At 26.3% G+C, this 17,628-nt stretch overlaps 1 protein-coding gene across 1 annotated transcript; it reads left to right on the top strand.

Moving 5' to 3' along the window:
- Positions 1-3,631: 3,631 nt before the first annotated feature.
- On the top strand, positions 3,632-17,003 carry LOC129969475 (regulator of nonsense transcripts 3B-like). The gene is made up of 10 exons (XM_056084060.1): positions 3,632-3,806; positions 3,893-3,999; positions 4,513-4,619; positions 4,708-4,809; positions 5,067-5,177; positions 6,362-6,432; positions 11,125-11,346; positions 11,985-12,202; positions 14,679-15,063; positions 16,679-17,003. Exons 1-10 carry the CDS (start codon positions 3,696-3,698, stop codon positions 16,862-16,864), a joined length of 1,620 nt encoding a protein of 539 aa, XP_055940035.1. The 5' UTR covers positions 3,632-3,695; the 3' UTR covers positions 16,865-17,003.
- Positions 17,004-17,628: the final 625 nt, after the last annotated feature.

The following is a 17,628-nucleotide window of genomic DNA, read 5'->3' as shown; positions in this document are numbered from 1 at the left end:
ATCTCGAGATGCTGAAATAAACAGTACCTTACATTTTGATCTCTAGACCAGGTCAGTATGCTACCATTATACTGATGAATGTGAAAGTTGTATTCAAAATATCAATGCTTTTTTGGAAGTAGCTGTTCTTAACTCTGCATTTTATCAAGGCACATGTGTAAAGAATCATTCTGAACATTTTCCTTGCATTAATTGATTCATTTGAAGAAAAGAATTGATTTTTCTGGCTACAGTGAATTATTCAATACTCGATGCAGGAAAACCATATCTGATCCCATTTTTAAGAGCTGATAAATAGAAGGATATTAAATTTCTGATCTTAAATTCAATATGGGAAGCTGTTTCAATTGTTGAGGCTTTCCTAGCTTTCAATGCATTATGCATGGTCTTAATCGTAAAAGCATACATATTCTTAATCATAAACGTAAAAATCATCAACTGTTCTATCTTTTTTTTAAAAAAAGGCAATTATATTATAGACATATAAATAATTATTCATTTCAATAACAATGATATATTTCTTTATTTCAGATTACAAAAATGTTAAAAATGAATTTAACTTAAAATAATATGCATTTTAAATCATAAAAGTCAGTTTGCAAAAAAAAAAAAAAAAAAAAAATAGTAACAAGAACAAATTTACAAATTTCATGACAAGTTTTAGAAATTTCTCTTGCAAATATTAAAAATTGGTATTAATTTGGATAGTCTCTTGTCTTAATGCTTTCATTCTCGAATTCCCTTAACTTGGATGGTGAAAAATATTTTCTGATATTCCCCTAGAGCAACTTTACTGAAATAATTCTAATTCTCTAATTTGCTGATCCAGATAGTCTCAAAAATTCCCTTAGTCAATATATATTTTGAACAAGACAATTTCATTATTTTGTTGAAAGCTGTATATGTCTGCTAATATGGAGACACTTTGATTAGCACCATTTTTTGAATTAGCCTAGGTAACTATGTCAGTTCATTATTCTGTTTATTATAACTAAATGGACTTCTCTTGAAGCTACCTTACTTTAACCCTACAACCGTTGCATAACAGTTTCTGTCATATTTATTGATTTATGTTCTGAAATTACTTATCTACATTTGAGCTATACATGTATTATTCTAATCTAAAAAGAAAAAAAAGGCTAGATAGACGTAAGAGTAATGAACGGTCTTCAGAGTTGAATTATTTTGGGATGCTGTCTTTTCAAATGTAATCACAACAATTTTTAATTCAACTTTGAAGGTCACTTGTTACCATTTCTGATGTCCATCAAAGAGGGCAGACTTTTGGCAAGTTTTTGGATATGCTTGGCTAAAAACTGTGCATTTATCGTACCAAGGGAAAAGAAAGAAAAAAAGGACTATTTTTATGTTCTTTTTGATGATCAATTCTTTTTTTACAATTAATATCTTTTACGATCGAGCCCCCCCCCCCCCCCAATAATTCTAAGCTGAACCTATATTTTGTAACACAAGACGAAATGTTTCTGGACAACATGACTTTTCATGTTTTTTACATATGGATGTTAATGTTTGACATGTTGATTTAAGACGTTTCTTTTACTTTTTGTACAAGAATCTGACTTTTTTAGATTGTGCGCCCTTTTTGATTGGTTTCGAATGATCATTTTGGATTTTTTTTTCTTTGCTTACGCAGAATTTCTCCTGGCTATTACATGCATATGATTAGAAATGAGTCATATTAGACTTAGCGTGTCTAATATGACGAGTAATACTATTTATTCTCGTCATATTAGACATACAGTTCGAATTAGTCTTCATACAGTTCTATAATGAATTTATTTTTATAAACATCCGTTTATTTAATTTAATGATTCCCCCCCACCCCAACAACAATATGAGTTGTTCATAGATTTCCTTATAGAATAGGAATTTCAAAGATGTTTGGAGTACAAGTAGCGAATCTGCATTTCCACATCAGAATCTTGAAAGTTTCCTTTTAAGAATGAATGGTCAACGGAGTCAAAGTTTTGGTTTACTACTGATGCAGTGAGAACCAGCGGCAAGTTTAGATATTTTATAACCCTAGGCAGCGTATATTACGAGGACCTTTTGATAAACTGATCAGTTTAATTCACTTTTGCACGCATTTTCAACTTATTAATGATTTATTTTAGATTGATCATTTTTATTTTATTACCTTTGGGAAAAATGTATTGGTTTTTATTAATCTTAAAGGCTTCAGATTGACCAATATCCAAGTTTGTACACAATATTATTGAAGCAGAGTTTCGATGTTTCTAACTATTCTAATAACAAAGTGAACGCATATAAGAACCTGATAAATTGTATTTGATAAAGCATTATCTTAATATTTTATAATTAATAGAATTTGTATTTTTTTAACACATTTATTTATTCGCCAACAAGAAAAAAGAGTTCTTTAATTAATTTCTAGTGGTCTCTTTTCTGTTTAGCGGCTCTATGCAGCTCCCTAGTCAGAAATGCTCTATTATTGGGAACTTTGCTCGGTCGCATTAGAATCAAATGAATAAAAATGCAATTTTTAATTTTACTTTTAAAGAAAACAAAAGGGTATAAGGCTTAAGACAGTGGCTGGCTTCGCGATAAAATCATGCCAACTATTTCAAACCATCATGTATTTCTCACTGGGAAGTGGATTGTGTTATTTCTAAAAAAATGGTAACAAAGGCTTTGGGGGTTGCAGTAAAAAGTCAATTGCCACATATGGCAAGATATCGCCCAAAAATCCTGTTATCTACAGTTCACGACGAACAGTGAAAAGTAATTAAAAATTCGCGTAAATGAATAGGTACACACAACGCAGCGCGTTTTAAGTATGTTGAAAATAATTCAGAAAAATTATAAAAAGCTACTGAGATTTGCAATTCAATTTAGAAAATGTTCAATAACAAGTAAGAGACCGTTTTTGAGAATTTGAAATTGTAGGATTATAAACAGGGAGATCGTGAAAAAGTTAATTAGGAATCTGAGGCTTTTTTTGGGGGAAAAAAAAATGACTGAGGAATCTTTGATATGGTCCAGAAAAGATGTACGTTATGCAAGATCTTTATGTCTAATCTAACACGGGGTATTAATGATTCATTGACGGTTACTTTCATTGCTATTAATTGCTGGTTTTGAAGCATTTGAAATTTCCTTAATTTCATAATGACTTTTGATCCTCTTTTATCATAGTGTAAGATTGATTGAGTGATAGATTTGTAAAAGCTTGTGCTTGATTCCTAGTTTGCTTTTTCAAGCCACGAATTGACTGAAATACTACGTGTTTCCATTCATAAATTTATGAATCAGCATTCTTTACCATCATTAATTTTTTTATCATTTTAAATTGTACATTTGTTATAGCATTAAGGATCATAAAGGTCTAATTCGCAATTTTCTCTAACCAGACATTCCAAATTAAGAGAAAATATGCTTTTTATGAGCAGCGTTCACGGAAGGCCAACTATTGTCCGCAATAGCAGACCACACTTACTTCAGGACAATCACGTGTCTGAACTGGGACAATGGCAGATAGAAAACCAATCGCTATTGTCCCAATAGAGTCACGTGATTTTTCAAAGGTAGGCATGATCTTTTATTGTGCGCAATAGTTGGCGTCGTGTGAAGGCTGCTTTACGATGAACAAATATTAGGCTCCAGTAGGCTGAAAACAACTAAACAGATTATAGAAAGAAAAGAAAGTTAAAATAATGTCAACAATCGGTAATAAAGCGAGGGATAATTCTACTCTGAAAATTAAGTGTTTGTCGTCGGATGACTATAAGTCTAAAATGAAACGCGATAAAACTTTTCAAACAAAAGTAAAATATTTACTAATAATTTTGTCTATTCTTAAATTAAGTTTCATTCCTTAAGATAAACATATTTTTATGTATTTTTTTAATAGGTCGTTATTAGACGTCTTCCTCCAACTATGAGTGAAGAACAATTCCTTGAGCAGATATCCCCAGTTCCAGAACACGATTATATGTATTTCGTGAAGGCAGATATGAGGTGATAATATATTTTAGTATTATTCTTCTGAATATCACCACCTCTATACCCATTCTCTAATTATTATGACGGAAAAGCGCCAACTTTTGTATCATTTAATAAATAAATTGTCAGGAGATTGAGTGAGTATAAATTAGGAGAGTTTTAAAACATTGTCGTGTATATTAAGACAAAATAAATGCACGATAATTTTCAGTCAGTGTAATTTTACATGAAATTATTTTAAGAATCAGCAGACATTGCTTTCAATAACCAAGTATATTCATCTGCATATAAAAATTAATTTTCTATTAATAAATAATCATTTTATGTTTAGTAAAGAACGTTATTTAACTGTGCATTATTTTAAAGCTTGACTCTTGGCATAGTTATATAATTTTAAAACATTAGCTTTATTTGTTTACAGCAATTCCTTTTATTCAATATAGTTTTTATTCTATTTGTTATGTGTTACCAGAACTTACCTCATTATTTATTGTTAAAAACTTTTTTTTTTTTAATTTCCATTTCCAGTTTAGGGCCTCATGCATTTTCAAGGGCATATATTAATTTTCTTATACCTGGAGACATTTTTTTATTCAAAGACAAATTTGATGGATATGTGTTTCTTGATAGCAAAGGTAAAATTATTTGGAATATTAAATGTTTAGAAGTACCATTATATAATTTGCAAATATAAATTAAAATAATTTTATTGAATCATTCCAGGCAATGAATATCCTGCTATTGTTGAATTTGCACCTTTTCAAAAAATTCCCAAGAAAAGAAATCCAAAGAAAAGAGATACTAAATGTGGAACAATTGATAACGGTTTGATTTTTGTTTCTTGGAACTCTGGAATATTTAGAATATTATGCATTCTTTGAAACACTTGGTATTTTTGCACAATTTTCCCCCCAATGTTTTTTAAAATTTTGTTTTACTAACTGGTTTGTTTTATAGTAATACTTTATACTTTGTTGTTGAATAGCAATTTTTAAAAGATAATTGCAGATTTCTTTTTATTAAAAACCATTGCAGAAAGGTTTATTTTATTAATTTGTATATCTTTTAATTTTTTTTATTAGATCCTGACTATCTGAAATTTCTAGAAAGTCTAAAAAATCCAGATGAAGTAGCATTACCTTCTGCTGAAGTTTATTTAGAAGAAATAGAATGTAGAGAAAAAGAATTAAAAGGTATATTTTCTTTCAAACATTCCTAAACAATATAAATTCTACATGGTGATCAAAAATGTTTGTTTGCATTCATAATAAAATGTATGATTTTTTCTTTGGCATTCTCTAACATGACTTGATTAAAAATCAGCAATCTTTAATAACATTCCAATTTTCTATTTCTGAAATTGGTACCGTTTTGAAGTTAAGAAAGCAAATACTTAATTAAAATATGTTTGATTTTTATTAGAAATTAACTTGCATAAATTTGTGAACTGAAGTAAATGTAAAATAATTGTTTAAAAAGTTAGTTTATATATTCTAATTTTCTATTTAGTACATATATTTTCTCAAGGTAATTCCAATTCTTTGAAGTAGTGGAATGATTTATATCAATAATGACCGGTATAATAAAAAAGTTTGGATATATATTTAAAGATATATGTCTAAAGATACAGCTTAAATATCAAAATATTTAATTTGAGTTAAATAAATGTAGGATAGTGTTCTGGCTTTCCAAATGCATCATTGTTAATTAGATTTTAAAAATTATTGTATTGACAATAACTTTGTACTCGCACACAAACAATACACCAACTGAATCACCAATATATTATAAGCAACTTAACATTTAAAAAAAAATAGTTGTGCATTATATTTTAAAAATAATTCTGTTATATTCTTTTTTATAATTCTTTACTATTTTCTTAATTTTTAATTTGTGGAGTAAAAGCTTAAAACATTGACTTTTATTTGCAGTATATTTTTTGTGTGCTAAGAAATCAGTATCATACAAATGTTATGATTTGCTGATGCTGCTTATGTAGGATGTCAGAAATTGTTTATCTTTATAGTTTATAATATCTTAATCTTAATATCTTTATAATATCTTAAAACCTAGTTCTAGTTAAAGTGTAAATAGTATTTATGTTTGCTCATCATTAAAATGTTTTATTTTAACAATTTGTGACTCACATAGGTTTGATTTATTTATCAAATTTAATATAAAAATTTTAAATCTTCTGATGTAAAGATATTTATTAATGACTAATTAATTAATGTTTATTAGTATAATTATGCTATATATATATATATTTCAGTTTTTAAAAACCACTTTGAAATTTTTATCATTAAAATTGATGATAATTCAATCAATTATATACATTGGTGTGAGGTGTGATCTAAACACTGTTTCACTTTTTTAGCTAATAATGGTGTACCAAAAGTTACTACTCCTTTGATTGAATATCTAACAGCTAAGAAAATTGAGCAACAGGTATGTATGCAAGGGGGGGGGGGTATGTATGCATTTTAATTTCTGTAGACATAAAAATTGAGCAAATGTAGTGAAAGTCTCATGGTAATTTTGCTATTGTGATGAATTTGTGATGTATTATCATCAAGTTAAAAGTACAATCATTTCTATTTTGAGAAAGTGAAACTGAAGAAAGATTTTATCAAAACATGTTTAGCCTGTAACAAAGAAAAACCTATTTCTCTGTTTCTCCAATAATTATGAGCAGTTGAACTTTTCAAATGACTTTCAGTAGAGTAAAGTGAAGTGTCCCTTGTTCTCAAGAATGTTCCTCAATAAAATACTTTGATGAGAGCATAGAATTTATTAGACATTTTTATAATTTTTCAAATTATCAATTCTAAAAATTGCTGTATTCTATAAAGTACAGATTTTTGTTATACATTTGACAATACATAGGCAAAAAGAGTAACAGTTCGTAATAAAAAGGAAAAAGAAATAAAAAGCCTTATTATATTTTTAATGATCTTTATAGTATTTTACTCTTATTTTTTTATGAGAAGTCAGTTATAATAAAATTTTTATTGCAATTAAGCATTGTTATTACTATAAGATTTTCTTTGCATACTAAAATAAAGACACATTTCATTGTTTGCTAAAAGAGAACTTGATTATTAAAAAATTATCTATATATTTTTTTGCATTTGGCATTGATAAACAAGATATATTAAGTACAAATCTGTAAAGTGCTGTTATGCATTGTGTACTGAATAGTTTTCTTAAAAATAAATTTTTTTATTTTCCTAAAAAATTATCCAGATCTTTATCTAGATTCCATTATGACGGGAATTAGAATTTAGCATTGAATTACATGAAATGTTTATTAAAACTATCCTAGACTCTTAATTATCTTTGGTTTGTTTACCAATGCTTCTTATTCCAATTTATTAATTATAAAATTGTATGAGATAGTTGGGTTAAAATTGTTAGTATGCAAAGAGCATGCATTGAAGTATTTCATTCCTTAATCTTGGAAACTATCACAGTGCATATAGGCAAATGGGTTTGTTGGTTGTCAATAATAAAGTTAATTTAAGTTACAGCCAATTTAAAATTCAGCAATGAGTCTTTGTAAATAGAAACTAAAATCTAGTTATTGTGAATTGCAAATTTTGCTATATGATTTTGAAGACTTCAATTTGCTAAATAGTGAGCGGATTTCTAGTATGAGTTACTTTAATTTTAGAATTGAATTAAGATAAGTATATTTTAAGTTGCTATTTAATTTTTTTATTTGAAATAATTTTAGTATTCTCTGAAAGGTTTGTTGAGAAATTGAGCCTATCTGCATCAATATATTCTGGAAAAGTTATTTGTCTGTAGAACTTATTTTGTATTGCTAGAAATTATTTTAAATGTTCTTTTTTGTTATTTGTCATGATTTGCCTGAATTAACCTCTTCTGTCCCGAGGTACACATATGTGTACCTGCAATTTTTTTCATTTTCCTTATCCGGTAAAGTTAAATTTTGACGAAATAATGCATGCATTTCAAACTTTATGAATTTAGCTTCCATTTTGCCTCAATAAATAACACTACAGTTCGATATTTTTTTCATATGCATCGCTATTAATTAGAGACATAACGAAAATGGCGTTGAACAGAAAACGCAACAAATATAAGTACATTTTTTAATATTTATTATTAAAATAAACGCTTGTATATTTTTTTTATAAAAACTAAATGCCTGGTTAAAGTCATTACCAAATTATATCTTGTTATCTATAATAGAATCGGTGAAAATACAAATTTAACTAAGGTACACATGTGTACCTCGGGCATTTTCGTGCCCGTTTGCTGACTGCTTGCGATTCATTGCGCTGCTTATCTTTTGAGCTCTTGTTTTCAAATTGTCATTTCTTGCCCTTGAATATATTGTATAACTTTTTATAATAAATAATTCTTATGATCTGTAATGTAAAAAAATATAAATTTAAAAATATTTATTTTTTAACTTTAGTAAGAAATTTAATTTTATAGCTGTCTTGAAGTTAGTAATTGATATTTCAAACTGACATGTATAGAATATACAGAATTTTATAAGCTAATAATATTTTTTTTACGTCAAGTGGCTTTAACTCAACAGGAGGTTTTTGAACTTTTAGGAAAAAGAGATTTTAGGGGAAACAATAGAATTTATCATGTATCAAAAATAATGAAACCTGTCAAATAGGATGAATGGTTTAAGACGATAGTCAAATATGCCTTGTCAAGTAGAAAGATAATAAATCTGTGACTATTATTCACATGTATAGGTAATGAGTCAATTGGAATAGGCAGAAAATAGACAAAATAATTGAAACAAAAAGCTGATATAAAAATAATCTGCTTTTATAAAAACATATAATATTGGAGGCATCGACCATTATTTTGCATATTACTGGTATGCAGTAATTACAAAAAATGACGATTCACACATTTTGTCGATTTAGTAGTTGTCAATTGCTTGATATACTATAAAATGGTGGCAAAGCGACAAGCTGAGCTGTCAGGAATGAAAGTGAAAATCTTATGACCTTATTGCAATTTCAAATGCATATAATTCGGTCCCTGTTGAAATATGAGGGAATTCTCATCATCAGCAAGAAAGGAAGCCAAGAACAAGTAAAAAAATCATCTTTCAATGAAGACAAATTAATAGAAGAAGGGTCATCAAATGATGGAAATGCAACTACAAGACCATTGGAGATTTCATTACCTCCATCTGGTTAAAATACCTCTAAAAGAGCAAGAAAAATTGTCCCTTCCCAATTAAAAAGAAATAAGACTAGATATGTCAAGCCATCTACAACATTACATGGACAATAAGTATGTATCGAAATGCAGGTACCCAGGATGTAACTCTAGGAGAAGAGTCAAGTGCTCAAAATGCAGTATCTACTTATGCAATATATATATATATATATATATATATATATATATATATATATATATATATATATATATATATATATATATATATATATATATATATATATATATAAATAATTCTTTCAAAATAAGGTTTAATAGATTATTAATATAATAGTTTTTGTATTTTTTTCCTTTATAAGGCCTTAGAATAAGAAAAGTATAGCTATTAAGTAACCAGGAAAATTAAATATTTTTTTGTTGAGGATGCTTTGACTTACTTAAGACCCGAGGTACACATATGTGTACCTTAAAATTATGGGACTTAAGATTGTTTGATCAGCAAAATTTTTTTTTCTCCACATACTATTGAGATGTAACAAAGGTAAAAGATCTTGAAATCAAATTTTTAAACCAGTTGAAAAAAAATCAGGACTGAAGAGGTTAATTGTAAGTTACAGTTAAATTTGCAAAATTCAAGTTTGGAATAGTTAAATGCCTTGAAAAGAAATTTGTGTTAATTTAAATTGTAAAATATACTGTCCTTTCAAAGCTATACAGAGATCCTCTATATCATTTATAATGACAACATTTTTTCCCAACCAATATAAAACCAATATCAGCAATGAATAAGGTATTATTAAATAGGAATTTTTATAGACTTTTTACATAACATCTCAATTTATTTTAAATCAAACCAGTTGTTTGAAACTTAACTTAAAAAATATTTTAAAATGTCAATAAACATTTGATTTAATATATAATATCTTGAAACAATCTACATATAAAATGGGGTATAGGTAGAATTAAAATTAAATCTACACTTTTGGAGATCATTATGTTTACTAATTTGATTTGAATATTTTTAGATTATTTTTAAAAGAAAAAAGACATTAATTACACTTCTTATTAAATTTATCATTGGTTAGTTGACATAGTTTACTAATTATTCTTCAAAATAGCAAATATTACTTTGTTTTGTCATTTAAGAATAAAAGTTGAAGTTTTTCTTAAGATACTTATGCATGACTGCTGAATTTTTGGAAAGAATGGATAAAAGTTTATATGAAAATGTAATTTTTATACAGAATTCAGTTAATATGTGAATTATACTTATCTTCATTTTTCTAAAAAATAAATTCAAAATTTTTGCATGATAGAATAAATATCAGTTTTTTGTAGCATATTTGACCTCTTTAGCTTTAAGAATGAATCTTCAGTGGTAAATATTATGAATTATTAGTTATTAGAGATCATAAGACAACTTCTCCATCATCAACTGAACCAGCTGATTAATTTGTTATTTGCAATTATTTATTTTTAGTGTTTAATTGCAATTGAATTTGAACTTTTATTGCCATGAAGTTTTCATATTAAATTATTGATTGCTGAAATTGTTTTTTTGTTATGCAAGCTAGTATTGTATCTTATAAAGGATTTAAAAAAAAAAAATCTTTTTGACAATTAATAATTTTTATGTTTAAACATATCATTCCAAGTTTTATGATACATTCTTATAAATAAGTAAAGTTGAAAAATTAAATAAACTTTTTTTAATTCCTAATTTTAGAATTTTTTTTTAATTAGTATCTTCCAGCTTTGGGATGTTTCATGAGCAAATATTGAATTATAATTTGAATATATATGAATCAAAATTTGAAATTGATATATTTACTAAATAAAAATCATGCCTTAACTTTAAAAAAATTGTTATTAAAAATTATTTTAAGAAATATTATACATAAAATGCAATAGTATTTATGTTGATTACCTAAATATTAAAAAAAAAAAATCTTTTAAAAGAAAATTCGTGAAGAAAAAAGGGAGGAACGTAAACGGAAGGAATTGGAGAAGAAACGCATTAGAGAAGAAGAAAGAAGAAGGCGTAAAGCTGAAAAAGATAAAGAAAGGGTGAAAGAAAAATATAAGGATAAAGAAAGCTTGTCTGAAAAGGAAGCGACTGATGAGCCTGAAGAATCATCACCTGTGCTTGATGCATCTAAACAAGCTGAACCTATAGTGCAGGTATTTAACTCAACTTATTTAAAAAATTAATTATAGTAAACAAGTTAATCATTTATTTTAAAAATTGTTAATATATATATATGTAACAATAATGTAAAATCTAATTTAAATCTTAATTAATTTTCTAATTTTTTTCTTAATTTAGCCCATATTAACTTTATTCTAAAATGTTCTCTTATTTCCTGATCTAATTCCACTTTTATTTATTTAATTAATGCTACATGCACTCTATAAAACTGCTAGTCTCGGCATTTTCTCATGCTCGTGAAGGGATAAAAATCCTTAATGCTTGCAACATTCTTTTAAAGGTACCTAAATTTCCTTTTTTCCAATCCTACATGTGTCGGAGAAATCCCCATGAAAATCTAATAGTAAAACCATTGAAGGAAAAAATGTGGTCTTTTGCACTTGTATTGCAGTGTAAATGGATGTCAGTTTTATTATCGCTTCTTGTACATAATGTGCCTCCTGTGATGAAATAAATTAAAGTTTAAAAATTCCAGAAGTTTCTTCTTAGCCACACATCACATCTACTAATATATATATCTTCATAACATTTTCAAAGTAAAATAAACATTAAATTGAAAAAGTTCTTGGATTAATATTGAAAAATTTATGCAGTTGTGGAAATATTTTAGGTATTGAAAAACCCCGAGAGAGAAAAAGACCAGAAAGAGGTTACTGCAACTACCCCCCAAAAGTCAAAAGAATATTTTGTTTCATCTAGAGTAAGTAAGGATAAAGACAGGAATAAGAAAGAATGGGAAAGAATACGAACAAAAGAGAGGCAGAAAGCATCTGCAAGAAGTTATTTTAGTGACAAAGACAGAAGTCGCAGAGACAAAACTGATTACAAGTTTGTATTTCTATATTTTATCCAATGTTTGAGCAAAAATTTTTTAATTTTTATGTATTTATTATTCTGTGTATATTTTTAGCATGAGGTTTTAAAATCATTTCCTTACTCACCATTTTAAGGATTAAATGATATGAAAGCATGCTTGTAATATCTTAAATTTTCATGAATAATATTTAAAATAGAATATTAAAATTGAAATTGCATTTTTAATATAATTGTAAAATATTTTGTGTACATATAATAGTAATAAAAAAAAATGTATATATTAAAATGATGAAAAATCCTCAAGCTTTTGTTGGTTTTCTGTTGAATATAATCAGAATCAAAATAAATAGTTTATTGTAGTTGTAATTTTTTAAAATGTACAACAGTTACAATAAATTTAAAATGGAGAATATTTAGGAAATCACTCATCTAAAATCATCAATTTCTTTTGACTAGTTGCCCTTATCACTTAAAGTACCTCTTGAAGTATCTGCAAAATTCCAAATTACTCTACATGGCTAAAATAATTAATTACTTGTTTTGTTCCATTAGCTTATTTATAAATTCTTAGAGATGGTCATAAATTTCTTATTAGAGAAATTTTAAATGACATAAAGAACTATATTTATGCATGTTCGAATTAATATACTATTAGTCATATGTAGAATAACACTCTTAACACTAAATTAAATTAAATTAAATGCTAAAGTTAAAATGTTGCACTCTTTAGTGACTGAAATCAATCAAGTTAAGAAGTTTTGAATATGCATTTTAAATGATTATAGACTATCCCACTGGTCATTTCAAAGAAGTTTCTACTACCAGTAAATGATTGTAACTTCAGGTGTTTACGAATTGGTTTAAAATCTTCAAATTCAAAGATTTATTTATCAATTTTAATTGCAGAAAAATTGAACTATTTTTGTCTGATATGATGGTATATCACATACAAATTTTTTTAAATGTGCCTAGTAAGACCAGAAGACTGTATAAAAATATTATTTTTTCAGTTGTATATTTATTTATTTAAATAACACAAAATATAATTCTTTGCATCATTTCAAGATTTCTCCTGTAAGAAGCGCATGCTTATCTTTAACAATTTATAAATTATCTATAGGGCAAAATCAAAATGCACACTGTATATAGTGAAAATAGTTCCTCAAAAAATTATATTTTTGTATATATTCTAAGGATTCACTTATTTAATTTAACGATTTTCACTATCCATATATTTAAATTAGAGTTTTTGGTTTGGATTTCTGTTTTATTTTAGTGAAATTTAAACATTATTTTTATAATATATATTAAGTTATTTACATAAATGCAGAGACTTTACAGTTAATTCTCTGCCATTTTTTTAATGTTCATTATTTTTTAATTAAAAATGAAAAACCTTCACCAAGAAGAATGTTTATTAGGGCCTGAGTATGAATTTGTTTAATACTGAATTGAGGTATTATACTCTCTTAACTCAGATAATGTCTGAGAATAATAATAAAACGGATGCTAATGCCTAACACAAGGAAAAAAATGGCTTTGCATCAAAATAGTTGCAATTTGTAGATTTTTTTTGTCTTAAACATATATTAAATTTCAAAAATTGAAAGAAAGGAATCTCTGTGTTAAAATAAACTTAATACTTTTCTTATTTGACTTTTATAATTTTCGAGCTAATGCAAATGAAAAAGAATTGAGTTTTTCTTGCTTTTGTAAAATGTAATAGTGTTTATTTTTTAAATGGGGAACTAGATGTTCTTGTGTATTTAAAAAGGTTATTTTTGTTTCGGAGCATTAATGAACTTGCTTAAGTGAGACATGACATACAGAGTTTATCTTAAAAGATTCTTTGTCTTTGCAGTTGAACATTAGTTAGTAATTTTTTGAAGGTGCTATTTCAAAAGCTATTAAATAATGATAAAAATAAAGAAATAAAATAAAATACAGTTAGAAACTACACATTTTGTGCTGATTTTATCATAATAAACGTAGATAATAAGTAAAAATGTAATCAAATTTTGCAATTCCAAAAAATTACAATTCTAACAAAAACAAACAAACAACAACAACAAAAAGAACTGAACAAGCATTCATACCTATATATGATTTAATTAAGCCATTTTATGATCTTCTCGAGAAAAAAAAACAAATTTTAAATAATCTTTTTAGAGTAAATTTAGGTATAATGTTAATGGAAGATGGCTATTATATCCTTTTGTTAACAGAAAATACATTTAAAATTAAAAAAAAAAAAAAAAAAGAAACATTTTATAATGTTTTTTGCAGTATATATATTGTTAAAATTTAATTCAATTGCTCCTGATATTATTTTGTAGAAAACAAAATGTATAATTTCATTTTGCTTTATATAATAATTTTTAAAAAGTCCAAAAGTTAAAACAAAAATATATATATTTTTTAGTAAATGTATGAAGTGTTTCAGATTGCTTTACACAACTAAGACAAGTCATATGTTTTTAAATTTTAGATTATATGGCAATAAAAAGTCATCTAGTGATAGCTCTTCTCAGAAACAGAAAGAAGAAACTAAAGAATCAGAACTCAATTCTGAGGAGTTATCAAAATCTGTAGAAGAATCAAAAGAAGATAGCAAAATTGACTTAAATGTTTCCACAAATAGTCAGTGGTCTTCAAAAGATAAGAGAGATAATAGTTGTCCTGGAAATGTTGAAACTCCTGGTAGTCAAAAGGATAAGAGCGAACTATCATGCAAATCATTTAAAAATTCATCAAAAAGTGTATCTGGAGATGAGGTTTCTAATATGAATGAAATCTCAAAAAGTGATAGTAATGCTAGTGATCAGAAAGACCGAGGAAAGGATCCTAGGACAGAAAGACGAATTAGAAATAAGGTAAGTTGATCTGAATTTCGTTTGTAAAAAAACATCCAAATAATTAGTAAAGAATGGCAGGGGGATAGCTATTTTATAATAGTTAAATAATATGTGTTTATATTTGAAAGGTATGAAACAGTAATTGCTCTGGAAATGCTATAAGCAATTCATTTTCTAGTGTGTAAAAAATAGTTTTATTTTTGCATTTTATACAATGAATGCAATTTATTTAGTACTGTTTAAATTAAAAAATATTTTGATAGTTAAAATAGAAAGAACTGCATGAAAATTCCATGCTTTAGAGAAAATGACAATATTATTATAGTATAGTTTACTCATATGTCATGAAAATTCACATTGTAAAAGGTTTACATTATCTGCGATTTGGATGGATGAAAAGAAATTGCCGTTGGAATAACTGATTTAAGCAATATTTTTATTTCAATAATTGTTATTTGCATCCTATTAAAACCTGTAAATCTTCATTTGTATATCCTTTTAATTCATTGACCAAAAACATTCCTCCCCTCACTTTCATTTGGAACTCATTTCTTTTGCAAAAATGACTTCTTTCTGTATGCTTGATCTTTCTTAAGTGATGCAAAAGCCCCATATACTGTAACGGGTTTGTTATACAGAAAATATAGGTACTCATCTACTAAAAGGAAATATTTATAAATATTTTTTCTAGAAGAAATGAAATGCATATTATAAATTATGATTTTCTAATCTAATGACAATCAAGTGATTAGTTTACTGTTTTCTGTTATTATTAACTATTTTGCAGTTTATCTGGTGTTCTTGATATTTTAGATTTTTAAAAGCATTTTTATATTCTTAGTATTTTAAAATTTAAATATAGTGTGATTTTAATTAAATTTGGTTATTTTAGAAATTGTAAAATGAATTTGATGCTAAATCATGATTCTCGCCCATATGAGAATACACTAAATATTATGTAAGAAAATTGTTTATGTTGATAAATGTATTTACAAAAAAAAAAAAAAAAGTGTTATTTCATTAATTGTTTATTTAGTAATTTTTATTACATTAATCAAATATCATAGTGTTTTTTATTTTTTCAAATCCTAAATTAACAATAAAATCATAGAAGAATAAATATTATTGAACATGACTGGGTAGTTAACAGAATAATATTTGACAAATTTAAAATTGATTCAGATTTATTGTTCTAATATGCTTTAGTTATGAAGATATCATAAACTAAACATTATTTAAAATCAGCAAAATTGTAATGCTAGTGTACATAATTTCTTGAACAAACTGATGAAAATTAATTGAAAAAATATATTGTGATTAAAATTCTTAAGTATAATCTTTATTAAAAATGTAAGCAAATGTTTGTCAATCTGCTGGCATGCTACACTGAAGATTGTTTGATATAGAGTTACCAAATTGGATACAAATATTCTTTAAAAATAGGATTATGCACTTCAGGACAATTAATGAAAGACGAAATAAAACTTCTTGAGTATTTTGGCAAAAACTTATAAAAAATGTTATTGCATAAAAATTATTTTAATTGCTCTGCTTAAAATGCAAAAAAAAAAAAAAAAGTTTTTGATACCAATATTTGTACAGTTTTCTGTCGTAAAAGAATTTTGTTTTCTAGGATCGACCATCCATAGAAATATATAGACCTGGGATGCGACGTTTCAGTGCCCAAAGAAGTAGTCCACAAAAAGAGATATCAACATCTGCAAGTAATTCTTCAAGTCCTAGTCCTACACCTCCCTTAATAGGAGCTGTGCAAGGTCAAGTAAAAAAAGAAGCTGATAATAAAACTAGTTCTGCCTAACATCAGTGTTTGAGGTATTGAGACTTAAGTGGTTTATCATACCATCAAACATGGAGGTAATGTTGTGTGCTTGTTTGAGTTTCTCCTGTACCATATTTTTTAAATTTTATTTTTAAAAAATAAAATTTAATCAATTTGATCTATAGTTATTAATTTACTTCAGAATAGAAAAAATATCCAACATGGCACATATTTTATTACATAATATATCTAGTGAATATTTTAAATTGGAATGTGCAATTCAATACAATTTTTTGCTTAATTTTTTTCAGCACTTAATTGATAATATTATAGAAATTATTCACAGTTAAAATATATATTGTATTAATATTTTTGCTTAGTTTAATTTTTGTTTTTTGGAAAATATCTGGTTGAAATTTTTTTCAATGTGCAGATTTTATGTTCATGAAAAAAAAAAAAAAAGAAAAGAGAGGGGAAAAAGAAACAAAAAGTGTATTTCTTTTGATATTCTTTATTTACTGCATGCATGTTGAGTTCTTCATGAGAGAACTCCATAAGAATTGGAATAGTGGTTCAGTTTGGTGTCTTGTTTCAATTTTCATAGCAATACACAATGCAATATCATTTTTATGTAGATGTATGTATTTGAAATACTAGAATACTAGTATTTTTTTCCCCAATGCTTTAATTTTTTTTTAAAAAAAAGGTAAATTGATTCTGGTTATTCATTTGAAATGACATAAACAATTATGAAGTATTATTTAAAAATCCTTTCTTATTGTGGATCCTTTGATATTAAAATT

The sequence above is a fragment of the Argiope bruennichi genome, chromosome 5, assembly GCF_947563725.1.
Source record: "Argiope bruennichi chromosome 5, qqArgBrue1.1, whole genome shotgun sequence".
NCBI classification, from domain to species: domain Eukaryota; kingdom Metazoa; phylum Arthropoda; class Arachnida; order Araneae; family Araneidae; genus Argiope; species Argiope bruennichi.
This window is presented reverse-complemented; position numbering and strand designations above follow the sequence as displayed.

Coding starts and splice junctions, on each gene's coding strand:
- LOC129969475 (XM_056084060.1), top strand. CDS start 3,696: ATGTCAACAATCGGTAATAAAGCGAGGGATAATTCTACTCTGAAAATT. Junction 6,433..11,124: donor CTAAGAAAATTGAGCAACAG/GTATGTATGCAA, acceptor ATCTTTTAAAAG/AAAATTCGTGAAGAAAAAAG. Junction 15,064..16,678: donor AAAGACGAATTAGAAATAAG/GTAAGTTGATCT, acceptor TTTGTTTTCTAG/GATCGACCATCCATAGAAAT.